Source organism: Apodemus sylvaticus, chromosome 10 (genome assembly GCF_947179515.1).
Source record: "Apodemus sylvaticus chromosome 10, mApoSyl1.1, whole genome shotgun sequence".
NCBI classification, from domain to species: Eukaryota; Metazoa; Chordata; class Mammalia; order Rodentia; family Muridae; genus Apodemus; species Apodemus sylvaticus.
In genome coordinates this window covers 80250354-80277352 of record NC_067481.1, presented here as the reverse complement: position 1 = coordinate 80277352, position 26999 = coordinate 80250354, and the positions used below count along the sequence as shown (strand labels likewise).

General features: G+C 42.2%; 1 protein-coding gene across 8 annotated transcripts in view; it reads left to right on the top strand.

Annotated features, from left to right (window-relative positions):
- Positions 1-26783, top strand: part of Ebf1 (EBF transcription factor 1) — a 388236-nt gene extending 361453 nt beyond the window's left edge. For all 8 annotated transcript variants that reach the window (XM_052196588.1, XM_052196587.1, XM_052196585.1 and 5 more), the window contains 5 exons: positions 10744-10809; positions 11643-11820; positions 12470-12649; positions 16175-16369; positions 24469-26783. In XM_052196588.1, coding sequence (XP_052052548.1) covers positions 10744-10809; positions 11643-11820; positions 12470-12649; positions 16175-16369; positions 24469-24500 — 651 coding nt within the window. In that variant the 3' untranslated portion in view covers positions 24501-26783. The remainder of the gene's footprint in view (positions 1-10743; positions 10810-11642; positions 11821-12469; positions 12650-16174; positions 16370-24468) is intronic.
- The last annotated feature ends 216 nt before the right edge of the window (positions 26784-26999 follow it).

The window sequence follows — 26999 nt, the reverse complement described above, 5'->3', positions numbered from 1 at the left end:
TGCTGAATATTTAAACACAGAACAATTTGAACTCACCATGGAGGAAGTCAGTGACTGCACTTTCATTTGGAACAGCAAGGGCTCATCTAATAATAATTTAGTAAATCAGCCGTTTAGTGGCTCAGTTGTGCACTGCATTGTGCCAAAGATTATTCAGTTCAACTGTACACTTGCAAAATTTAAATTCAGATTCTAGTCACAAGCACTGGTGGTTTTTTTTTTTCTTCGTGGAGAGATGAGACCCCAAAATCACCCTCCCCAAAGAGCATTCGTGTTTAGCGATTTATCATACATACAGAGCTGCAGCAAAAATAAAGCTGGGTTGGCTGTGTACTGTGTATTCTAATTGTGCTTTTATTGTCTTAGTCTTTATGCACAGACTATCAGTAACTCAAAACCTGCAGTAGCATCAGAGAAAATACAAATAAGAAATCTTTGCATAACCACATTGCCTACTAGCAGGAAGGGAGGCAACTGAGGAGTTCAGTAAGAGAAAAGCCAGTGTTTTCCTGGTCTGTCACCTCTCCCTCTCCTATAACTTTCATTTATTTACTTTCTGAATTTAAGGAAACTTTATTAACATTACATCTGCAAACACAAGTAACCTTACTTAATCAAAAACACAAAAACAAATGCCAATCTTATGGTCTGTCCAGTCCCCAGAGAGAGGGAAAGAACCCTTGAGTTTGGGTCCAAGAAACATCTTGTCTCTGCATTCCTTCTCTTGTCTGTAGTAAAACACAAACTATGTAATGCCACCCACCGCCCCTCCCCCCTCATCTGCCAGAAAACTTAGAGGCACATTCCGTCTTCCCATTTTGACAATGTGCTTAGCTCAGGAACTTGGCTTTCCCTTGCACTCTGTGTCCTCTTATCTTGGGAGTTGAGCCTAGATCAGGGTACTGCTGAAGTTCTGTGTGGATATATGCATTTGCACACATACATGCCTGCCTGCACTTACTTTATCTAGAGAAAAGAGGTTTCAGTGCGCTGCAGAGATGACTTAGCACTTGCTGTACATTTCTGAGTATTGTATTTACTTAAATAAGCCAGGTAGGTGGCCTGCCTATTACCTCAGACTTAGGAGACAAAGACAAGAGATCTCTGGGACCAGAGGGCTAGCTAGAGTAGCCATTCAACAAGCTTCAGGTTCAGCAAGGACACCTCCAGAAATAAAGTGGGGAGCAATCGAGAAAGACACAAGACCTTTGGCCTCCGTAGGCACACAGACACACATACCCCAGCATATGCATACCCATAAATGTATGCATACATATACACTCATGTGTGCAGTTAAAATAATATACTCCTACCTACCAGCTGAACACTAGAGCTCTGTCAAGGGCTCTTTGAGAAAGGGAGAGGGAGGGAGGGAGGGAGGGAGGCAGGGAGAGAGAGAGAGAGAGAGAGAGAGAGAGAGAGAGAGAGAGAGAGAGAGAGAGAGAGAGAGAATGATTTAGTTTAAGCTACCTCATACCCACACCCCATATAAGAAAGGGAGGAGGAAGGGGTAAGTCCATTTCCACCTTCCAGCCATTAGGAATCCCTTTCAAGGCTTAAACCATAGGAGGACAGGCAAGGCCAGAATTCTTGTTCACCATCTTCAGCCCTGAGTAACACTGCAGTCAATCTCCTGGAGCTAGAGTTATTGAGATAGTTGTAAGCCACCCACCCTGATTCCTGGAAAATTGAAGTCCAGTCTTTTGCATGAGAATTACCCACTCTTAACCTCGGAGCCTTAATGTCTCCACCTTGCAAACTGCTAGATTATTTTCTTCTTCTTAATTAATTTATTTTCAATATTTTGGAGACAGGGTATCATATCCCAGACTTGCCTCAAATTTGCTATATAGCCAAAAATGGTCTTTAACTTCTGAGCTTCCTGCATTTGCCTCTGAATTTTGGGATTACAGATATATGCCATTGTGCCCAGTTACATATGCACTATTGAGGTTCAAACCCAAGGCTTTATGCATGCTAGACAAGAACTCTACAAAGTGAGCCACGTATCCAGCCCAAGGCACTGGATTTTGACTGCAGATTGTACTCAAGACTATCCCTTAAACCTTGGGAAATATAATTAACAGATAATATTCAGCCAGATATACATATAATAGTCAGTATTGTTCAATACATTTATAAAGCCAAAGTGAATAGCATTTGTATCTACCTCTTAAATTTAACATAAATATAAACACACATGCATTTTGCACACATATCCACATACACATACTTCATATGCACATGTGACAAGCATATCATTTGTTCCCATTCCAAGGCCTTTTCTTAAGCTACATATTAATTTCATCTTGCCCTAAGGGAAGGGAAGTCAGGGCCCAAAGACAAAGAGAGACAGAAATAATATTTGGCTTTTTTTGTGTGTGTGCGCGTGCGTGCGTGTCTCTAAAAGCCTCAGCCTTGGTGACTTAAAGGTGACTTAAAAGATTTTCAAGGGTAATTTTGACTCTAGGCAGCTTTTGTTTCGTGTGCTCACTTTACAACCTACCCCTGAAAAAGGCATCTCTGTCCAGAGTTTTCTCTTTCAGCAGAGCCTTTTATCCTGATCAGAAAGTCGATTTCCAAGGCCACTCGGCAGGACCTAACCCAGAGCGTTGGTCTTAAACCAGCACAATGAATCGCAATGAGAAGAGGCAGCTAGGGGTTGCCAGGTTCAGCTTTGTACCTCAGAGCGGGTCACATCCACAAGGGCACAGATACCATTCTTCACTGTATGTGCGGCAGGAAGCACCCCAGGCTCCCATTCACCAATTACCATGACACCATTTAGAAGAGAAAGCTCAGAAGCCAAAAAAAAAAAAAAAAAAAGAGGAGGGAAAAACCATTGTTGCTGCTCTTCCCAGGAATGCCTGGTTTCACAATTTACACGTAACTGCTGACACCCGAAAAGTCGAACATTTTGGTAAAATGAATCAAGTTGTAATGTTTCTTTTATGAGATCCCTTGCAGGAAGGGAGGCCTGGCACCTCCTGGAGACCAAGCTACGCTATCCATCATCGGGAAGTCGGCTGTCCCGGCCAGCTTCTCAGAGGTCACACGATCGAACCGGCAGCTCTTACAACTGTATTATTGCTTATGGAACAGTCATTGAGGCACCAGATAAAAATTACCTGGTCTAATAGGCAGGGAACAATTTTCACTCAATAAAATTATAAGCCAAATCATTCATTTCATAACACTCTGGCTAATTTATTTGTTGACCTTTTAATATCCATAGCTCTTCAGTGGTATTAACTGCAGCTCAGACAAAATCTCTTGTTCATTTCAGTTTCATTGATTTTTTCCCCCCATTGAGGCAATAACCGGCTGCTTGAAAACAGCCTCTTTCTTTCGCCTGTAAAAGTCAATCATGTAAGTTAGGATGTCTTACGTGGATCCAAACATGGGAGCTTACAGCAGATTTTAATCTCACACCATTCAGAAGGCTCCTACACCCCTGACTGTAACAAGCTAGCTTTCTGGTATATCTCCAGCCCCACTGGGCAACAACATATAATCAGACATTTGGGAAGTAAGAGAGCTACCATCTAAAGAGAACACAAATGCAACCAGAAGCCAATAGGACCGTAAGTCTATCCTGTGTGTTCTCTTCACGGGGGCGCCTGGACCCTGAAAGGAGTAACAGTAGACTCTTCTTAAAATACATAACACTTTGGAGACCTGAGAGATAGTACAATGGTTAAGAGTGTCTGTGACTCTTTCAGAGAGGGTCAGGGTTTGATTTTCAGCACTGATATTAGGTAGTGTACAATCACTCCAGAGGATCTGATGCCCTCCTCTCTCTCTCTCTCTCTCTCTCTCTCTCTCTCTCTCTGTCTCTCTCTCTCTCACACACACACACATTTAAAAAAATATTTAATGGTTTTATTATGCAAATGGACAGAGATTTTGGAATTTGAATTGTATTGCTTTTAAGATGATAAACAAGTTAATGCACCAAAGTATTCTATAAGGTAGCCATAGGCTCAGGGGAGTATAAATGTATGTATGTATTTGGAAGAAAAATAGTGTATGTGCATGTGTGTGTGTATGTGCGTGGTTGCACGTGTACATGTTACATATGAAGACCAAAGGTTGATGGTAAGTGTCTTCTTTACTTTCCAAGTGTTTTATTTTTCAGACAAGGTCCCTCACTGAATTCCCCACTCTCCAGTTAGCTCTGCTGGTTGACCAGAGAGTCCCAAGGATCTGTCCTCCTCTGCTTTCCAAGCTCTGGGGTTGCAAGCACTCACAACTACACCAGGCTTACATAGAGCTTGGGGATTGAACCTGGGTCCTTATGCTGGTGAGGCAAGCTCTTTCCTGACTGAGCCATCGCCCCAGCCCCAGCTGAGTCTCCTTATATAATAAAACACTCTGAAGTCTTTAGAGTGCAAAGCTGTAAAATCTAATTGTTACACATTTGGCATTTTATGCGTCCCTGGAAATATCCACTTGCTACCTCCACCTCCTCTGTGCTATTCCTTTCCATTTCAATTTACTCTAAAGTGGTCCTTAGCCATAATGAGAGTGCCCCTTTCAACAGAAACATGCTTAATTATATCCAAGCTAAATGTAAGTGACTCTTTGCAGTCACAGGGCTTCTGAGTGAAGAGTGTTAAAGTGTGACACCAAGGGCCTCTAATGATGTACGGGAAACTCTCCTTCAAGAAGTTTCATATTGCAAGAAAAATGAAAAAATGTGGGGAATGTCTCTCTGAGGATAGGGAGCTAAGCAGTGCCCAAGTGTTGTTTTGGTCCGTCTCACCCGTCTCCTTGCTGGCCTCATTATTCTGAATTTTTAGAATGCAGAGTCTCCCATTGTGGAATTTTCCATTTGGCTGAATAAACATAGAGGAAGTTAGGATATAAACCTTTCCTCCAAAGAAACTCATCTTGATATTACTGCTGTTTATAGCTTGGTGCATGCAGCATAGTGGAGAAAGGGGTCCTGAAATCTTTCTAATCAGCTTTTTCACTGTTGGGGCTTTGCAATCAATAATGTCAGCCAGGCTTTCTGAAGCAAGAAGAGAAAGAGCCAGCACCCACAAATCTAGTGAGCTGTGCAAAATCTGGGCCCCACTATAAACTCAGCAGTCAGTGCTGAGTTCCTTAATAGATGCTGATCAGTTCCAAGGCAGGAGTGATCCTGCTACTCTGTTTCATTTTACATTGCTGGTTGCTGGCCCACTGTGCTCTGAGTTCCCGATAAGAGAAAAGGGATTGGTGTTAGGGTGTTCCGAGGGTTGTGGGATGACAGGAAATTATTGGGTGTTTTCTTTTCTTCAGGAATCACGTTAATCAATTTGATTTTGTCATTGAAGTCTGTCATGTTTCTCTTCTGTTGTCTTCTGCCTCCCTCAAAATGTTAATATCCTTGCTGGGATAGTGTAAGAGGTGGTATAGGTTGTCTTCTTCAGTGACCAGTGCATCCCCTATGAGTTCCCGGAGTCTCAAAATCTAATTCAGAAACTTAAAAGTATCTGGGTTAATGAGTGGTTATGCCTTAGCTGAGGAAGTTGGCTTCTGGGTGCTGTGAAGAAAAGTGTGTTCAGGCCATCTCCCCTCCCACTGATGGTTTGTGAGACTCAGAATGTCGAGCTACATTTGCAAGTGAGTGTGTGTATAGTTGTGCAGCCATCGTCTTTGGGTTCTTAGCTGTACCTTTGAGGCCAATGATAAAAGATTCCCATGGATGGAAGAATAATTGCTAGAGATTTTACTGTCACAAAATGAAAGGAAAAATGAGCTGGCTGAGTCTGCATATTTAAGATGACATTCCAGGTCACTGCAGTGGCTATCTGTGAATGTGCAAAGAAATATGCATTTTCTAAGGGCTTGAGAATATGGCTAATAACAAACTGATATGTACTAAGACCAGACTCATATTGCTAGATGCCTATTACCTGAGATAATTGTCCTAATATGAGTTATTCTATTAGCCACAACATTAAAAATGTAAGTACAAGCTGGCAGGCATGAAAGAGCGAATTCATAAGAGAACAGGTGATGTTAAAAAAAAATACAGTGATTGGAACTCAACCTTTGGGAATTTACACATTGGATTAAGAAAGTCATCATATGGATTACCAAATTTCACTGATGTGCTAGTATGAATTTCAATAAATTCATCACTGGTATATTAATATGATTTAAATGTCACTTTGAGAAAATCAGTAATGAAATCTTATAGTGGAATTTTCTCTGGGCCTGGATTTCACTGAGCATTATTTTAGGAACTAAGAAAGTGAGTTAGATGAGCCCAGGGCCTCAAAGAGTCTGTTGTATATTGTATACCATCTAGCAGTGGACAATGAAGGCTTACGTCTTTCAGACCAGAGCAAAATAATTTATGGCATATGCTCTATGCAGGTCTCGGTGGTATGGCCAATATTATTTTTGAGAGGGAAGAGCTAAATGACTGGAGCATCAGTAAAGCTGGAATAATTACTGTTTGATTAGAATAGCTATCAGAGTCTCAGGTTTTTAAGTGTAGCAGGTCTGAATCCCTGTTCAGTCACTCAGCAGCTGTGTACACTCAGAGAAAACTAGCTGACCTGTCTGAGTCTTCATTTCTTCATTTGGCAAATGGGATTATGAACAGTAGCTCTAGAGAGGCTCTGCCTGAAGACTGGGTGAGTTCTTCTGTCACTTTCTCTGCCATTACTACCCCACCATTGCTAAGTTCAGTCTCTTGGGGGAGTGAGACGTATTGTAAGTAGTTACTCCAAAGAATTGTGTAAGGAGATAGCACAGAAGGAGTCCACTATCTTGCCTCTAGGAGCATGAGGATTGCTTAAACCTGAACTGAGAAGAGCTTTCCAATACCACAGAGAAAGAAGATTGACTAGAGTGGACTAACCCTTGCAGAACCCTGAAGTTCAATTTTGGGAGGGTAACAAGTCTTCAAAGTAGCTGGACAGTGATAGTCACAGTGAAAATTATGGCCATAAGTAGCTCAGACATAGCTCACCACCTGAGTGGATTAAAACATAGAGAAAAAAAAAACCAAACAAACAACCCTGGACTTCTCTTTGTAGTATATCCAGCTGCTGTGGTCCCAAATTATAAACTAAGTCCATAACAATTACACTTGAACTTTCTTGGAATCCCACCCCTTTTTGAGTCTCTAGAATTTTTCTGTTACCTCCCAGTAGGTTGAATAATGTAGCCCCTTCCCATTCCAAAGCCCCCATTTGTACAACCATTACTTTGTGAACACTGTAGGACAAGAGATGACACAGTGTTATTGTAAGAGAAAACGGATCAATGTGAAGTTGTTTTTAAGAACAATCACACTCTGTTTCTTTAAAACTTCAGGACCATACAGAGAAAAATAGTGTCTGACTCAGAATTTTGCTTGGAGAACAAGCATTAAAGTCTTTAGAGGAGGTGTGGATGTCTTTTTTATTCTCCAATGGGATTTTGTTTTGAAATCCACGTATCTGATTAATTATCTTGGAAGATTCTAATCTCTACTCTCTTTAAAAATGCGAGCAGGGGGACATTTTATCATTATGAAAAGAAAAGAAAAATCTCTCTGACAAATGAATGCCTTGAAAAATTAGATATTAGTACTAGCCAAGTATCTTTTTTGAGAAATATTGAAATTAAATATAGAATTGAAGGCTCTGTCTACCATATTCCCACTTAATGCCACCAAAATAGGACTTAAGGAATAATTTTCAAGACAAAATACTATATGAAATGTCCAGTTTTTTCCCTAGTGGGAAATTTCTTTTTTAAAAACATCTTAAGCTCAATCATTTCCTAATGTGAAATTACAGTTTTTTCAAATTACCATATAAAACTGCAAAAAAATTACACTTGTGGCCACAGAAGAGATAGCATACACTATCAATTTGATTTTAAAAGACATACATCTCTTATACTACCTGTCATTTTATAATGCCTTTTACAAATTTAATCAATACATTTTAACATTCTATATACTTTAAGTGCAATATACAATAAATATTCAAGTTTCATCTTAAACATGCTTTAGCCTTTAAATTGTTAAAACTGCAGTGCCCTTTCCATCTCCTTACATAATGTCATAAAATATACATTTCAAGGTAAATGAAGTCAGCTACTTCAATTTAGTCCCTCAAACTGGTAGTAAATGAGAGGTTAACACTATGGTGCCAAACCCATTATTGAGTAAATTTAGCACCTTGGACAGCTCTGTAAAATCTTTATTGCTTTCCTGACCCGCTCGTCATGTTCTGTCTCTGTGTTCAGTGGCTCTCAGCTCTGATTGAAAGGCAATATATTAGATCCCCAACACAAACACGCTTGGGGGCTAGTTCACTGGGAACGTAATGACATGGAGGTGAGAGCAATTTTCTGGTCACCGAAATCCAAGCACCTTGCAGGTCTGTGGCACTAACTCATGGAGGGCCCAGGAATGTCTTTCTTCCTTCCCATTTGCACAAATAACTAACAGAAGCCTAATCACATTGGAAAGGCCAAACCAAATGTGGTCTCCCTAAACCACCAAATTTATTACTGCACTGAAGGACATTTTTAGATGGGTGAGATGGTATCATTTAAGAACATAGTTTTCTGGCCAAGAAATGAGTTTCATTCTCCTTGAAATTCAGATGATGGCTTGAAGTGACATTATGCTGATACCATGCCTGTGACCATGTGCTGGGTTGGAAAAACAATCTACACCATCATGATTAAAAAAAAATGATACCAAGGATCAAAAGGATCCAAAGTTGGGGAAGGAGGGGAGGAGAAATCTATGTGCTTCTCATTCAAATGGTTAAATGGTAACTAGCCTCTGGTCAGGTTGGTTGTATTACTGAAAAATTTGGCCATCAAAAAATGCAATGCTTTAGATTCATAAAATCTTCTAAGATTTTTTCATTCCTTCTAACTCCTTGATTTTGTGCTATTAATGGAAATAAGAAGAGTGGCTACAACCTCCAGTTACAGTGTTGCAGAGCTGAAACTCATCACTTGAATTATGTACTGCATCATGAGTTTGACAAACAAGGGATCTGTATTTTTTTTCTTCAAAAAAAAATGTAAAGAGAGAGAAAAGCCTTCCTACTGGGGCCCAAACATTGGCATAGGTATCCATTTGGAGATATATGTGACCATAGACCCAGAGATGGTGAATCTTTTAATGAATGAATGAAGTTGATCCTGTTTTGTTTTAGTCTTCTACTCAGAGCCAGATAAAGCCACAAGGTTTTGATGGAAGCAGCACTAACTGAATTTGAGCTGGGGATAAAGCTTAGTGTGCCCATGCCCTGGTCAATTATTAACCACTGTGGTCAGATACTCCTGTAAACAAAAAGTGGTGAATTATCATGTAGCTTGCATTACAAAGTCAAGGAATGATTTTAGATACATTGACTCAAATTCCATTGATTATATTGTGCTTTATACCCCCTACATGAAAAAAAATGACTGAATTGTTTTAGAAAGGGGAGTGCATTTCTGGGAACTTAAGGCAAGCATCAATGTTTATCAGGAATTGGAAACTCCTCCTCTATCTCATTTTTGAATTTAGGACATTATATATGTGGTAAGTAGTTACTGCAGTATGACAACTGTTTTAGCTTATATTATGGAGAATTTCAAGTTGAAAAATGCTAATATATATCTAAAAGCTTGTCATTTAAAGAGTTGTTCAAGGATTTTTGAAGAGGCTACAGTGACAGCGAAATGAATGTAATTATAGCCCTATTTTCTGATCAGTGTCTAGAGCGTATGAAAATCAAACAGCCCCGCCTTCCCACTTGGGTTCTGAGGCATCCGATTTTAAAGTTGTACATCCATTTGCACCTTTACAACACTGGACTACAATAAACAGATCTTCTGATAAGTCAGCTCTCTGCCTTTCATTCTTAGATGTGGTTCTTTGCTGACCCCATCTTAAGAATGACTTACACTTGTCCAAATGTGTATTTTTGTAGAGTATTCCCATTGACTGGACCCATGCAAGCCAATGTGGAAGGCTGACTTAGTAATTAGAGGGAGCTACTTCTCCTTCCACCTTAATCAATAGTAAAGCATAGACTTAGAAGGAGAATGGGTGGGCAAGAGAGAAGAAATAGAAACACTAAAGAAATAGCAAAGAATTGCAGTACAAGAAATCAAGGCCATGAGTCAGGAATGCTGGCACAGTGGGGGCTTCTAGAGACAACAGAATCCTTGTGCAAGGGTTTTTGATCAACATCATATTCCTTCAGTATGTGAGCTTCCTGTGTCTCTGCCATACGAGAGAGAAACAAACAAAAGAAGCTTAAGGCTATGTATTTAGTGGCTGAAGATTGATTGATTGATTGATTGATTAGTAGATTAGAAATTCCTCAAAAATGACACATCTGATAAGGTCATGGTTTCTGGAATAGGCAATTAAGTACAAAATAAACACATTTTAGGGATTCATACTATGTGCTGAATGGCATTGAGTATAGTAATCTAGGAAATGACCATGCAATTGTATTCAGCAATAAACATATGAGTGCTTTATCATGCCCATGGCAGATGACTGAGTGATATGTTTTATCTTGCAGTACCAATGATGTTCAGCTCTTGACTCAATTAAGTGTGTATGTGAACAATGATGAATTGGAGACTTAAGAGCATTTTAGGGGTCCCCAAGCTACTGCTTTTACACCTGTCCCTTGGCAAAGGATGGCCAGAAGGATGGAGATGCTGTCATGTGAAAGATAAGGACACCTGCTATCCTTCAGGACATCTACAATCTATTTTTTTTCTTGACAGGAAGTGATCCTTAAAAGGGCTGCGGATCTGGTTGAAGCCCTGTATGGGATGCCCCACAACAACCAGGTGAGTGTCCTCAGTCCCTAACTTAATGAGATGCCTGCTCATTCAATAAAGACAAATCTCAGAGTCCTTATTCTATGAGAAAGCAGTTTTTAAAAAAGCCTAGGAAAGCAATGCTCATGTGTTAAGAATGTAAGGATCTGAGATGCAACGTGTCACAGAGCTGTTGAGACTTTCTTGATTTTGCAAAAGTTGTGTTTCCTTTTCTATCAAATCATTTGCCTTTCTGGAAAAGTGCTCCATTTAAAAATGAATCTTGACTGGGAAGGAAGGATTTAATTTCTTCTCCTAAAATATACAATGAGGACCCAGTAGTGTACCATTCATGCCTCATGAGCAATGGTATGCAAGGAACGGAAGCTACTTGGGAAACCGAGTCTGACCAATCTCACTCCTCCACCCCTTCAGAGTTCATTACTCACAAAGCAGTTATATAAATCCTCAGACTTTTGTTTCCCTGCATGGTACCAGGGGACGTGAATTGCTGGCCCTGAGTTCCTATATGGGCAAGAGAGGGGAAGTCTCAGAATCCTGTCATGTACTAGACAGCAATATGCTTCAGCATCAAGCAAATGGCACTCTGGGTCTCAGCTCTGCTTTTAAAGTAGTGAAAGATTTTTAGTTAGCACTTTGCTTTTCATAGCCTCAGTTTCCCCAACTACAATGTGTCCAGAATAATGAAGCTTGACCTCACAGATGTGTCAGCTGGGATACAGAAAGGAATACAGTTGACCACTTAAGGCTCTGAGCACAGAATATGTCAGAGAAGAGGCACACAAAGGTTACTGGGAGTGTGAGTTAGGGTAGCTAACAAAGATGCACCTTTGACTTTTCAGGAGATTATCCTGAAGAGAGCTGCCGACATTGCAGAGGCCCTGTACAGTGTCCCTCGAAACCACAACCAGCTCCCAGCCCTTGCTAACACTTCGGTCCATGCAGGAATGATGGGTGTGAACTCCTTCAGTGGACAACTGGCTGTGAATGTCTCTGAGGCATCACAAGCCACCAATCAAGGTCAGAAGCCTGCTATTTCCCTATCTTCCATTTCCCCTGCCCCTTGATAAAGGCAAGCTCCCACCCTTCCCACCATTAAAAAAGAAGAAGAAAAGAAAACAACTATTTTCTTCTAAAAGAGAAGATTCTTCACTTGTGTGTATCGAATATTATTATAGGAGTTGTTTCTAGTTTCACATCTGGAGACCTAGTAGGGGGCTAGAAAGAATGCATGCATGCATTCAGCCATCTCTACATCCAACTTTTCACAATAAATCATGAGTGACAGATCACAAAGAGAGATGGAATTAAAGTTCTCATAGGCCACAACACATCATTCTTGCTCAGGGAAGAGGGACCTGTTAACTCGGGGGAACATCTCTTAGATTGGGATTTATTCCTGCTCCCAAATGATAATTTATAGACCCTGCATTGCCACTTCTCACAGGCCTGCTAAGTATTTATGATCTCCTAAGAACTGTGTCTTCGCAAGCTTCCCATTTTAATCACAGAGATAGCACGACCAGCCCATGCACATGAATCATAAGGCCTTTTCCCTCTTGGTCACAGTGAGGGGGTAATAATGGAGATGTTCCTCACTTATACCCCAGGTCTCCCAGGAATGCTCTGAATGCCACCCTCACCCCTGGTTTGTCCCCTCACTTTTCAGGTTTCACCCGCAACTCAAGCAGCGTGTCACCACATGGCTATGTGCCGAGCACCACCCCACAGCAGACCAACTATAACTCAGTCACCACAAGCATGAACGGCTACGGCTCTGCCGCCATGTCCAATTTGGGTGGCTCCCCAACCTTCCTCAATGGCTCAGCTGCCAATTCACCCTATGCCAGTAAGTAGATATATGTCCCAAGTCTCATATGTTTCCTTTGCAGAGCTTAGTATCATGCAGAGAGGCCAACTGGGCATGGCTGGTCTGAGCCCTGATGCCCCCTCCATGCATGCTACCCTCAATACTTCCCCTCTAGCAGAGACCTCTGCAGTCTCACCTTGCACAAAAACCAATGACCATTCCAAGAACACATGCTTGTGGTCAGGTGGTAATGGGGCTTAGCACCCACTTCTAGTAGTTACTAACTAAAGGCCCCTGAGTAAGCTCATGTCCTCTCTATGCCTCCCCATTCCCATCCTTAAGAGGAAAAGTATCCGAACCACACCTTTACCCATATTGGGGGAACAGGGATAAGTCTGGTCCTCAGGCATGGCACAGGAGAGAACATTTGGAAATCTAAGTCATTATCCTGATTCTGCAACAATAGATCCCCTCCTTAAATAATAGAACTTGTTTGCTGATGTTTCTGATTCTCCATTTGTACATGATATACTCATAAAAGAGAAAAACAGATCCAAACATTTATTTTTTCACAAAAATCTGGCAAGATAAAGCACCCCTACACACACACACACACACACACACATACCCCTACACACACACACAGACACACACACACACACACACACACACAGAGAGAATGAGAATGAATAAATATGACTATCCCTAGATGCTCTATTCCTACCTTTAGGAAGTTTAGCTTTAAGGATTTGTTTGGTACAGCACTTCAATTGTATCTAAAGAATGCAGCAAATTGGCATCCTTATACATAAATACATTTATCTAAAGAGCCTCAGCAAACTGGCATTTCTCTCTATAAAATGTCACAGGCTCTTTCCCCACAACCTCTTGCTCTCCCTCTGAGGACCTTTTCATGAATGGCCAAGTTCATCTGGAACACTGCAGAGAATTCTTTAGATGCAGAAAATGTGGTTGGTTGTGGAGCCATTTGGAGAGGAACAAGAGTGTGCTGCTAAATGAAGGAATATTCATGAATCTTAGCTCAGAAGTATAGAAAACACAGCTGGCTCCTTACTGAGTGTAGTTGGTGGCTAACAACTCAAAGGTAGGCAGGCTAACAACTCAACTCGAAGGTAGGCAGGTCATCCCGGCCCTGAGTTATATCTGAGGGAATTCTCTGCTCAGGATGTGCTCTATTTTTATTTCTACCATATTCATCATTTGTAGACCATTTAAATTTGCCAGATAGTCTGCATGCACCATGTCAGTTTACCCGCCAACACTGGGGTCGGTTTCACATTAGGTTTTGATTTATTGAAGATCTATCCCTCAGTGTCCTCCCAGCTACTCAATCTGAAAATGTTTCAATCATGACCTGAAAATTAAAAGGTGGCATTCTTAATTAAATCAATAAGCTAATTGCTCTATGGTAGTGGTTCAATTTAGGGGTTGGGGTTGTTCACCTTCCCAAGCCTGTGAGGACACCCAGTGACTTCTGCCTGAGATCACATCTGTCAGTCTGAGAAACTTTGAACATTTAATTTCCATTAATTGATTTCCTCGCTGCTCACAAATACAGTATTAAATTCCCAAATAGGCCCTCAGATGGGATGCTTTTATCTGCATAAATGCAAATAAAACAATAAACACGGAGCCCGGCTGATTTGAATATTTGCCTCTGTAATATTTAATTATTCATAAACCACTCATGTTGAAAAATTCCGACAAAATAAAAAAAAATAAAATAAGACATTCTACGAGTGAGCACATTTTGTGGTGTGGCTGCTGGTAACTAATAATCTCGTAACAAATGGCAGAGCTCCGCTATATTTTACCCCTTTCTTGTTAACTGCCCCCCCAAACTCCCCACCTCTAAATACACATAATGATCGCATTTGCCAACGAGATTAATTGCCTTCCTTGGTGAGCCAGCAGGATTTCAAGTCTAAGAATATTTAAAAATCAAACCTCCAGTGCAGGAATTTTGCAATTTAAATGGGTGTTATTATTGAGCACATTCCCGCATTTACAAATCCTAAGAGATGGATAAAAATGCTGGTCTCATTAAAAGAAAAAAGTACAGTCTAGCAAATGTTGGGCAGAACTCTGAGGTGTGGATGAGGCCTCTCCATTCTCCTCCAGTAAGCACCGTGCCCATTTGGACCCATGTTGACTTAGCCTGAAGATAAAGAGTCATTTCCCCCTAATGGCTATCTCTGCTTATGACTGATTGGGTCCCCAGATCACCAACTTTCCAAAACTAAGAGACCAAGCACCAGCCAGGCCTAAACTGCTCTTCAGACCTGGTGGCCTTTTTCCTCTGTGGATGATTCCTTTGCAGGGGATGCAATGGAAAGTCTACTATGTATACGTAGTAGTAGTAGTAGTAGTATTCACTTTGACTGTTTTCTCAATTACGGCTTCACTTCCAATTTGCTTATGCATTAAAAAAAATTGTCATAAGCCTCTGGCCTTATGTTATTCTGTCAACTGATGAGATGAAAAGATGTGAAGAATCCGGTGCATCACAGAGACATATGTGATGTTTATTAAGTGACACAAACAATATAGTACCCAGGAGTATCTAGGACATCAAGAGAGACAAAGGAACAGTGTGCATGAAAACCTTGACACTGTCTCCTGAAGTAACCAGGATGGCCATCTGAGTCCCCACACTGCAGATAAGTCAGTGCTTCCCGCTCACCTCACAAACACTGCTAGAAGGCTCCAGGGGAAGTGAGAAGAGAGAATTTGGAACTTGGATTATAGTAATGTGTTTTCCACCAATGCTGCTTTCTTGTTTAACTGGCCTACCAGTCTGTGTGGGCGAGCATCCAGGCCCAGCCATACCCAGATCCGATAGCCTCTTGGAGAGAAAGGGGACGTCTGCTCGAACCTAAAGCCATCGTGCTGGCTTTGCCTTCCATCTCCTCCTTTTCTTTGCATGTCCCAGCTACATGTCCCATTCCTTCACTGGTGATCACATCCACTCAAGCCTCTCCCTGTCCCCTCCATCCCCACATGCTGTGTTAATATCTTATTTAAGCCAGAGGTGGAAGACTTTCCCTGCCAGCCCTTTATAAAGTCCTCTCCTCTCCAATGTCACTTCTGCCTCTCCAGAGGCAGAGTGTCACTTCTGTCTTTACCCTGACCCCTCCTATGCTGTGCTAAAGCCTGATAAAATTACGCTTCTGTCTCCTTGCCTGAAAAGAAAAAAAATCAAAGGATGGAGGCTCTTCATTTCATTCCACAACATGCTCCATGTGTCGGGAGCTGTTGGGCTGAATGACAGAGATCCTTGCTGCACCCCTGGAAATCCCCCGCCATGACATCGGCGACTAGCACATTACTGGACATGCAATAAGCCCACAGTAAAATCTTGAAGGTCACTAACTTGAAGGTAGCACATGGCAAGTACCAAGTGATGAAATTAGGGTTGGTGGGATCCTGAAAGTTGAGGGAGGGCCTTGCCCAAGGATGGTCAACAGCAGAGTATCCAGGTCAGATCTCTTGCGAGCCTCCTCGTCTCTGGATATAACTCTCATCATTTGTTGTAACCCTCAGTTGTGCCATCCAGCCCCACCATGGCCTCATCTACGAGCCTCCCCTCCAACTGCAGCAGCTCCTCCGGCATCTTCTCCTTCTCACCAGCCAACATGGTCTCTGCTGTGAAACAGAAGAGTGCTTTCGCACCAGTCGTCCGACCCCAGACCTCCCCGCCTCCCACCTGCACCAGCACCAATGGGAACAGCCTGCAAGGTAAGTCCCAGAGGTCTGAAGCAAGTGTCTCACTGTTGCTGTGAATGTGGGGTGGGGACAGGGTTAGCCCCTGGGTCTACCAGCTTCTCTCTGCCCTGACTCCTCTTTGCCATTGTGTTACTAGTCTCTGGTCCCAGCCACTAGCCCTGCTCATGTCTCCTCTGTGTCTGTAACATACCCCCTTCCTGCTCCAGGAACTCTGCTCCAGCTCAGGACTTGCTGGAGAACACTGTAGGCATTTACTAATGTCACCATTTCTCTTTTGTTCCTTCCCATTCTTTGTCATTGCTTTCATCCGACCGGTGTTTTGTAGATACTATCATGTTCTTCATGGCAGAGTCTCTCCTGGGACAGGCTCTCCCCTGAAGTAGGTCACTCAGCCTTCTCTTCTTGTAGCTTGTGTCAGGATGAGGCTGTGCAAAGATGTGGCAGGGAGGGGACAGCTGCAGTCCATTCAGAGCCCAAGGTTAAGGGACCAGTATCACGAACATCAAAGACCTCTTGTGAACCACTGGAATATTCTGGTTCATATTAAAGCTATACAGTCTCCTTTCCACCATGAAGTATGGGAAGTGTCAGGACCATCAGGTTTTGAGCTAACCTTTTTCATTCATTGAGGAAGGAAAAGAAATCCTACTTAAAAAATGTGCCGACTTTTTCCCACGTTCTTTTCATGTATTGGCTCCATGAATGGCATTGGCCTCTGGGACCTCATGTGTCCCCCCACAGCAGGATGATGATACATATGCTCCCAGTCCCTACCTTGCAGATGAGAAAACTCAAGGTGGAGAAAGGTTGCAATATCGCTTGACTCCTCCCACCTGGTGCATGACAGTCATTGGCATCAAAATCAGGCCAAAAATTCATCGCTTTCCAAAACCTAACACTTTCCAAGAAGGTATCCCAGATTCCCAAGATAGCTTGAAGGGAAATAAGATCAATAAAATAATCAACCACCATTAATTGAGCACCAAACAGTATGCCAGGTGCTCCACTAAGCACGGAGCAGGCTTTTTATCTATTTAATTTCTACAATGTCTTGATGACGTATGGGGGCCATTAGATCTGTACAGTACCTGGTGATCGAGCTCATGGAGGGTAAATACAGGTCAGAGACATCAGGCAGGCAGAGGAGGTGGAGGTGGGTGAAAGCCACAGGATTCTGCCCCTATTCCCTGCCCTGCACCACTCACCGTAGAGCCTGACTTCCCTGGCCAGCAGGTATACGTAGAGGGCAACTGTGGAGACCAGAGAATGGTCAGAAGGGCAGTGACACAACACACCTTGTATTTCCCAGCTTTATCTCTCATGTGAAACTATATGCCCCATTTAACATGTAGACACATATTACATTCTGGGCACTTTTAGCTGAAGTAAGCACACACTGGTTCTCCCAAGACCTTCAGAACTCAGTTCTACTCTCAGTGTATAGACGGGTCCAGGTCAAGCTTAGGTCAGTCACTTAAGGGACCTGGTGAGGACACGTTAGACAGTCAAGATGGAACCTAAATGGTACAACCCCAGAGACTGAGCTACCACATCATTTTAGAGCATTCCTTAGAACCTGTGGGCAGATTGCTTGGCATAGCAAAGTCAGTGCCTAGAATAACTTGCCACAAAGAGTACACATGGGGGACCCATGGCTCCAGCTGGATATGTAGCAGAGGACTGCCTATATGGCATTGCTGGGAGGGGAGCCCCTGGGTCCTGGGGAGCCTTGATGATCCAGAATAGGGGAATGCTAGGGTGCTGAGGCAGAAGTGGGTGGGTGGAGGAGTACCCTCATAGAGGGGGCAGTGGAAGAGAGGGGCAGGGATAGGGAGCTTGTGGAGGGGAAACTGGGAAGGGGGATAACATTGGAAATGCAAATAAATAAAATAACCAATAAAATAATAATAATAATAAAGACATACACATACCAGTCTATCGTCTTAAAGAAAGGTGGGAAGTATTTTACTCTAGGACTACATCTCAGGGCAGCTAGAACAACTAAACTCATATAGATTGAAGTAATGATGATACATATGGAGGGGGTAAAGTTATAATTCTTAAGCTGACAATATCAACTTTGGTTAGTTTCTTAATTGGGGTTACTATTGCTATATTGAAATACCATGACCAAAGCAGCTTGGGGAGGAAAGGATTTATTTAGTTTATACTTCCACATCACTAAGAAGTCATCATCAAAAAAAAAAAAAAAAAAAAGTGAGGGCAGGAACTCAAACAGGGTAGGAACATAGAGGCAGGAGCTGATTCAGAGGCCATGAAAGAGTCCTGCTAACTGGCTTGTTCAGCATGCTTTCTTTTTTGTTTTGCTTTTGTTGATGTTGTTGTTTTGTTTTTGTTTTGTTTTGTTTTTTGAGACAGTGTTTCTCTTTATAGCCCCGGTTGTCCTGCAACTCACTTTGTAGACCAGGCTGGCCTCAAATTTAGAAATCTACCTACCTCTGCCTCCCAAGTGCAGGGATTAAAGGTGTGCACTACCACTGGCCGGCTTCAGCCTGCTTTCTTACAGAACCCAGGACCATCAGCCCAGGGATAACACCAACCACAATAAGCTAAGCCCTCCCCTGTCAATAATTAAGAAATTTCCCTATAAGCTTGCCTGCAGAGCAATATTTTAGAGGCAGTTTCTCAATTGAGGTTATCTCCTCTAGGATTGTTGCACACTATTTTAAGTGAACACAAAACTAGCCAACACATTTAGAGTTGATATTAGGAACAAGATGCAAAGGAGGATTGTGATAATCAGTAGAGGGGTGTTGGACTTAGAAGGCATGGAGTATGTCCCAGGCATAATGCAACACATAGCCTTGCCTTTACCATCTATGGGTATGTGTCCCTGATGGCACATTATTGCTGGACTCTCCTATAACCCCATGCTCTTTTGTTCTCCCAACACTGTCATGGGCTAAATGCCTACACTTTGAAGATGTGACACCATTGGAAAAGTGAATGGAGAAAGGAAAGTTCAATTAACCAAGACCACTCTCCTTAAGCTACACTTAAGCTTCTTCCTCCCTCCAGCCTGCATTCATGACGGGCCACCCTAGAGCCTGCACTCTCACCCTCTCTACATTCTCTCCAGCAGGCAGGCAGGCCTAGCCACAGTGTTGCCACCTACATGGGTTTTGTTCAGAAATCTCATGCACGGATCTCAGAGTGTCCGCTGGGAAGTATGACCTTCTGACCGTGGCCTTTCAGACATGCCTCATCTCATCTTTCAGCTTTGGCCCTCCTCTTTTTCCCACTGAAAAGAGACTTCAATGGGCTCTGGAGATAGGCTCAAGGATATGGGCATTGTTCCGTGCTTCCTCTGCCTCTCCAGCCTATAGGAGGGCATTTCACTTTGACTTACCCAGTTCTTAACTTGGGCTATTCATTCAGAAAGGACTAGTGCCTAAAGAAGAGTTGGACAAGCAAATTGACAATGTAAACAAGACCAGTTGCTCTCCACTGTTCTTGCAGGTGACTGTTTATTTCATCCTCTTTATAGATGAGGACACGGAGACAGGGAGCCGAGATGGCTTGTCCACAGACCCTCAATTAGCAGATAGAGGAGCCCCAAGCATTCCCTCAACTGTTCAACCTCCAGGCTGCTTCGCCATATTGTATCTGAGCCACCAGGTTACATCCATGTAGAGGAACAAGGTCTAACAACTTTGAAAGCGACCTCCCTATATTTGGGAAGACACAATACCCAAGTTAGTGGACACAATACCCAAGTTAGTGAGACAGATCTACCTAAGAGCGGCTAACTCCCAGCCATGGACTGTAGAGGCAAGTAGCATGAAGAAGAAAAATCAGCCTATTTCATAGGCTAGCTGCCTTTCAACTGTTTCTCCCATGAAAAGTAACTAGGTATTCCAACCCAGGGAGCGCATTGTTTTAAACTGACAAGAGCCTGTACCAAGAGTGTTTCTATAAGCAATGTGCTACCTTGATCTGTTACCTGGGAAATTTAGCATTTCTTTATGAGGAAAGTGAACTCTCTCGGAGGACTCCTGTGCTATTAGAAGTCACGTGTCCTCCTATTCGCCTGTCCACTGTACCCATTGGCTATGTTTTTGCTATTCCTCTCTGCCCCACTTCCCAGCTATGGCACCAGCATCCTAGTCTCTGCTTCTAAGAGATCAGCTTTGTAGCCTGTATGTATAAGTGAGGATGGTCGTATCTGTCTTTCTGTGTCCAACTCATTTTGCTTAATATAAGGTCCTTCCTCCCATTGCTGGTATGTGATTGGCGAATGTGCAGATGCTAAGTCAACAGATGTGCAAAGCCATCTTGCTTACTAAAGGCATTTGCCTGCAGAGCTCTTTCCCACATCCTAAGCCCAATTAATGCCATGTGTAAAACTCTGGATTGACTGATAAATATGTAGAAAAAGCTCCACCCATGCTTATCAGAATGAAGTTAGTGATAACTATCAACAGAAGGCTCCTGAGTAAGTCTGTCTTTGTAGCCCAAAGGCTTGAGTCACCAGCTTTATTCAGCCCTTGTCTGCAGAAAGAAATGTCTTTTTCCTTCTAAAACAGTTGTCCCCCAAGAGCCTGAATCCTACGTGAGGACTTCAGAGTTAGGGCAGAAACATCACATGCCACCAACATCTCCACTAGCTAAGAAGATCAGGGAGATTTTGTGAAGTAGTAGTCATAGAAATCCCCCCCACCACCACCACCAATTCTTATACCTTGTTAACATTCAGGCTCTTTTTGACCCTAAATATTATGCACCTCAGTATCAAGTCTTACCTCCCCTCTTTCTCTATACACACACACACACACACACACACACACACACACACACACACACTCACACACACACACACACACACACACATTCAGTTTGTGATAGCTCTTGCCTCACTTCACATCTGATGAGACCATGATACTTATACCTGGGGTAGTTTGGGGGGAAAGATTGCATCCTCACTCTTTCAGTCTCTCCCAGCCTAGCAGAGCTTTCAATCGGTGTCTTAGTTCTTATCAAAATGGGAACCTTTAAGATGGATTAAATTGCCTTTCAACACAATGTTTTTTTTGGGTTCCCCTCAGAAAACATGATCACCCAGAACTGGGGACCATGGCAGAGCCACTGTGGCCTTGTGATGGTGTCTTGGCATGCAGTTTTGGGAATGTGGTGTCTCGTGGGAATCAGCCCAGGCTCTACTTAAGCAAATCAGCATTCCAGCAGCAGTTTTGGGACATTCCAAGCCTCCGATACCCATCCCTCTCACCCACATAATTAATTTTCAGATTGCGGCACAGATAGAAAAACAGCTTCTAGCTCCAGGATTGTCATGTAGTCACGCAGTGAGGTTTCTTTATTGGAAGGGCTTCCTTTGAGGTGCCTAGACTCAGGCCACAAATGACTTGCATTTTGTTGTGTAAGAAAAGTGTTGGGTGCAGTAACCCTTTACAAAAACTTGTAAGTCAGTCAGTGTGGGCCTTGTGTAAAAAGCAACAGGCCTTGTGTTAGACTTGTATTCTGTGAGCTGGCCTAGAAGAGTTGGCAGAGTGGGGACGAGCCATGCCTATCCCACGGTGCCCCTTACGTACAGTTGATCTTAACACCAGCTGTTTGCTAACATTTATAAGATGGGAAATCATGTTCAAAAACATCTACCACTCTAAATTCTCTTCAAAGAAGTCAGAAGCCTAGTTGAGCCAGCATCCCAGGACAGTAGAAGCCCTTTGCAGAAGGCGTGCTTTCTGCCATATCCCTCCCTTCCTGTCCAGGAGGCGGCTCTCTCAAGTGCCAGCTGAGTCTCCCAAGGCTGTGGGCTGTGGGGTTTACAACTATCAAACCAAGAAATGTCCCCGCACACCACTGAGTTCGCTGAGGGACTTTTAATGAAAACCTATGAAACAGTTAATCAACCTAAGAAATTATTTGAGTAACAAAATACTATTTTAATATTTTTTTAATTCATGCTATCCTCATTGGATGTTTTCGTAGGGCCCAGATGGTAAGTGTCCATCTGGGCTACAATGGATACATCTAAGAATCCATGGGCGAAAACAGCACATTTGCCAGCTTTCTGCTTTACTTTAGATCATATTGATACTTTCTGAGCTGTCCCAGGACAGGACAGAGACTGCCCTTCCACACCAGGAACATCGTATTTTTAATTTAATTTAATTTTTAAATTTAATTTTTAATTAATTAATTAATTAATTGAAAGGAAGAGAGACTAGCTTCATTGGCTACATGCTTTACCTTCCTGCTATCTATAATAAGGGTAGAGGATCCACCTAGCACATACTTAGGGACCCAAAGTCACACTGAGCCAAGGCCCTGAGGGACCGGCCTCCCCACAGCTGCCAATCCTGGTACATGAGGCTGCAGCATCTGGAACTCTCAAGTTAAGGCCCAGGGTTTAAATACTAAGTCCCCACCTCCACCCCCAACCCCCTCGTCCCCAAGTCCCCAAGTTCAGTGAAATCTAGGGCTGCTTTTCCAACTGATCCCAAATCTTGGGTGGCGGGGGTGGGGGGCTTAAGTCAGGCTGCATTTGGCAAAAGACGACTTCCTGTTTCTAAGAAAGAAAGGCTTATGAGGGTTTAGGAAAGGACTCCAGGAGCTTTTGGACTGCAAAGGGGCTCTTGCAAAACAACATTTGGATGATTTACGTGTAAATGAATCAGAAACATGTGGATTGAATTTCCTTGCGAATACAGATGGGTTTAAAAATTAACGGAAAAAGTGTTTGGCGAAATACTTTTAGGTTTTTCTTTTAATTGAATCTAAAATGTCAGGGGTTGGGGTAGGGAAGCCAGTGTAATGTGGGGGGCACATGGCCTGGTCTCCCTCTGTCCGTCTATGCGAATGGGGTTCCTTTATTTTTAAGGTACATTTCCCACACATGATGGTTTAGACAAAGGAAGGAAAAGAGGTCCACTTTCCCCACACACACGCATTAATCACTAACAAGAATATTCACTTAAGTTTAGATTTGTCAATGAAAAGGAAAAAGAAAAGGCTTTTTTCCCCTTTTCTTGTCTTAGTACATTTTCAAGTTAGCACACTGCCTTTCCTACAGCAAACCCCCGTTTTTCACACTTTTTATGTTAAGTGTGCCCTATTGGACATAGGGGTAAACACAGCCCAGAGAAGTTTAGTTGTATTATCAGCTTGATCTAAGAAGCAGGATGGTGGGTTCCCAGCAGAGGTAACCTGCCTGGGCGTTGTTAGACCCAGGCTCTCTCCTTCCATTTCAATGTTCACTAACTCCTGAGTACTGCCCTTCACGTCATGTTCCAGTCATGGAGGCCAAGGGTCAGGCAGACAATTAGGCATCTCAGGGGACTGCACTCCGAAGTGGGCAGGCACGAGGCAGAATTCCCCAAACACTGCTATGTGGCTCCTAACTCCAAACTCTTAAATCAAAATTGGGTTGACTTAAAACAGGTCTTCCCTTCATAGGCTACTTTTTTTTTTCCTCCAGTGGCCATGCTCAGATCATTCCAGAAATTCTGAGAGTAGAAAAGGCATTCTCCAGTTTCAGGCAAATACGCTCTCTCCTCATGCTTCCTGCATGCTTTCCCTGTGAACAATGCCTGCTGTGGCGGCCATATCCTTTTCCAACTAGGGCTGAAGGGAAGGCCCTCAGATGTCTGCTCTGTTGCTTAATTTTCATGCTAATACAGAACATAAGGAGAGACTGTTTGCAGAAATCGTTGGCAGTTACAGCGCGCCTTTTTTTTTTTAATTTTATATTTTGTATGTGATGGGGGTGGGGGGTGGGAAGGCAAAATGACAAACTGAAAATCCTCACTGTTTTGCAAAGTCTGAGGCTGCAACTTTCCCAGTGGTATTCAAGCTATGCAACTTTCCAGCTATGTCCTAAAATTAAAGTCAGATTTGGAGGAATGTTTGGGATACCCTGTGAGAGACACATATACATGTATATAATTTTTAATAAGGTACATGTATATTTTATGACACAATTCATTTCTGGGAGGAAGCAAGGGCATCTGGTTAATATTCAATTACCATTGTCATGTGTGGGTTGGATTTTCTTTTTAATTATTGTGTCTCCCCTCCCTTGTGAAATGTTTGGATGCAAAACCGTTGATTTCTGTCTTTTCTCTTCATAGCGATATCTGGCATGATTGTCCCTCCCATGTGAAAGAACTGCCTTGAAGAATTTTATTAATGAAGAGGTTGGATTCTGCTACGAAAGTAATCTGACATGAGTCCCAGAGTGGAACTTTTAACTCAGGCCTTTTTAAGAGGAATCACACAATAACTGCAGATTTTTAAACAAAATCACCGACCTTGCAAATACTGAAATTGGAAAGGGGATCTGCCAAGCAGGGTGTTGGTTAAAGCTGTAAACCCCCCCCCCCCAAGTATCTGGGGGATATATTTATTCTGTATTGATAAAAAGCAAACCCACGTTCTCTTTTTCTTTCTTTCCTTTTCTTAAGCTTAACTCTGCAATCATTTGTCTTTTATAAACCATTAAGCTACACACAAGGGCCACTATAAATAAGACTCCATGTTTTAATTTATGATGTTTTTAAAGCTATGTAAGGGGAGAATGAAGTGGTGATATTTACAAAAAAGCTAAAAAGGAAGAAAAAAAAAGAAGAAAAACAGAGAAAAATAAATTTAAAAAAAAACACAAAAAAACCACAAAAAATAAAACGAGCGTGTATGGGACAGAATAGGAATGCCAGTTAGATTTTTTTAGAAAACTAAGGGTCGGCTTCTGCGCCTTAAAGCATATCCATGGGGGTTAGCTCAGACAGTGCATTTAATATCTAACTTAACACGCCATCCCTTAGCAGTGCAAGCTTCTGTCTCTCTTTCGTATGGTTGTCTTAAGTAACTGTGTAAATGAGTGTAGCCTGAAAAGTTACCAAGCGACATACATGATCATATTTTCCCTTGTACTCAGAAAATCCAGTGCCTCTAGACAGATTGTTTAAAAGCAAACAAAACAAAAACAACAAAACAAAACAAAACAGAAACCCCTGCATCTTTAAACCCGATCTTAGTCTTTTACTAAGACTTCTCCTGAAGCCAGCGGCCTCTGACAGTGGAGCAGCAAGTGTTCCCAGCGAGAATCTCCTTCAAGACTTCACGGGACAGGGTCCAGGCACAGAATCCCACATATGCCCTCCAGTTTACCAAGCCAAAATCTCGCTCGCACTCCACCGTCAAGAGATCCAGGCTTACTCACGCTGGAATCCTAAATATTAACTCTATATCCTGGCTCGAAAACCCAAACAAAGCAAACCGACAAAGGCAAGTTGGTATGCTGTTCAGGACTCTCAAATCACACAGGGAGCTGTACCCGCAAGACCCCGCATGGCTGGAAAGCTATAAATTCAGTCCATAGGTAAAGTGCTTTGGAGTTCAGTGTGAAAGGAAACTGGGAGAGAGGAAGGGAAGGTTGAGGCTTCAAACTCAGCTTTCTATGGGAAAGTTTGCTTTCAACTGGGAAGTGTTCTTAAAGAATCCATAGCAAAGATTCAGCACGGCGCTGAGGGGGCGTGTCCCTGCGGACCTCTGCCCTTCTGTTTCTGTATGTAGTTATAAATACTGTAGATTTCTTTTGTGACTTTTTTTTTTTGCCAAAGTTGTTGTTTTATTTATACATTTTAATGTCTTAAGATTTTCAATCTCACACACGGCAAAGAATTTTACTGCATATTTTGCAAAGAAAAAAAGCGCACTACCTTTAGCTTGCACATACTTGCAAAGTTAATTCAAAGGCTTTCTGTTTGTTGTAATGGGGATTTTGTAAAATATCCATATAAATAATGTATTTATCTTTGGAATTTGTACATTGCTTTTCTCTCCTTCCTCCCATCCCCCACCCCCACCAGTTTATTTTGTGTGTGTGTGTTTGCTTTGTGAACAATGCGCGGGTAGAGTTTGGTCACCGATGGTTGTATTAGCTGTTTCAATGTGATTTTTAAACGATTCATTTATAGGTATTTTTAGTATTGTTTTAAACCATGCTTCATTTTTTTTTATTTACACCCAAAAGCCATTGTCTATTTTTGTATTATTTGTAAGTTAAGAAGTTTTTTCCAATATATGGCAAAAAAAAATAGTAGCATATTATTCTTGTAGTATTTAGTTCTGTAGATTTAAAAATAATGTATCCTTTGCTTTGGAAGCATACAAAAGACGCTGTTTTACTCTATTAATATGCATGGAATCTCTCCCTTTGGAGTGACGCATTTTGTGCATTAAATTTGGGGGAGAAACTTCATAGAGATCAGTGAACATACTTTCTTTCTTAAGTCTGCTTGTATATTCTCCGTCTTTCACATAAATATAAACCAGCAGATTGGATGCCTTAACAATGCAAATCATACCCATTTCACCTGTACATTGTACTGTGCACCCCCAACTGTCAGCCATCACTAACATTCTAAGAAAAAAAAAAGAAAAAGAAGAAGAAAAAAAAAAAAGAAATGGAAAAGCACAAAAGAACTGTTTTGTTACTTTAAGACAATGTTACTTTTTCTAGTAGAGCAAGTGAACATTAACAATGCTGCGACTGTGCATGCCTGTATGGATTTCAGTGGTTTTCACTAGACTGTCAGAGTGCGGATTTTTATGGGTTGGGGGGGGCAGGGGAGGGAAGCTGGGGGTGGGGCTGGGACGG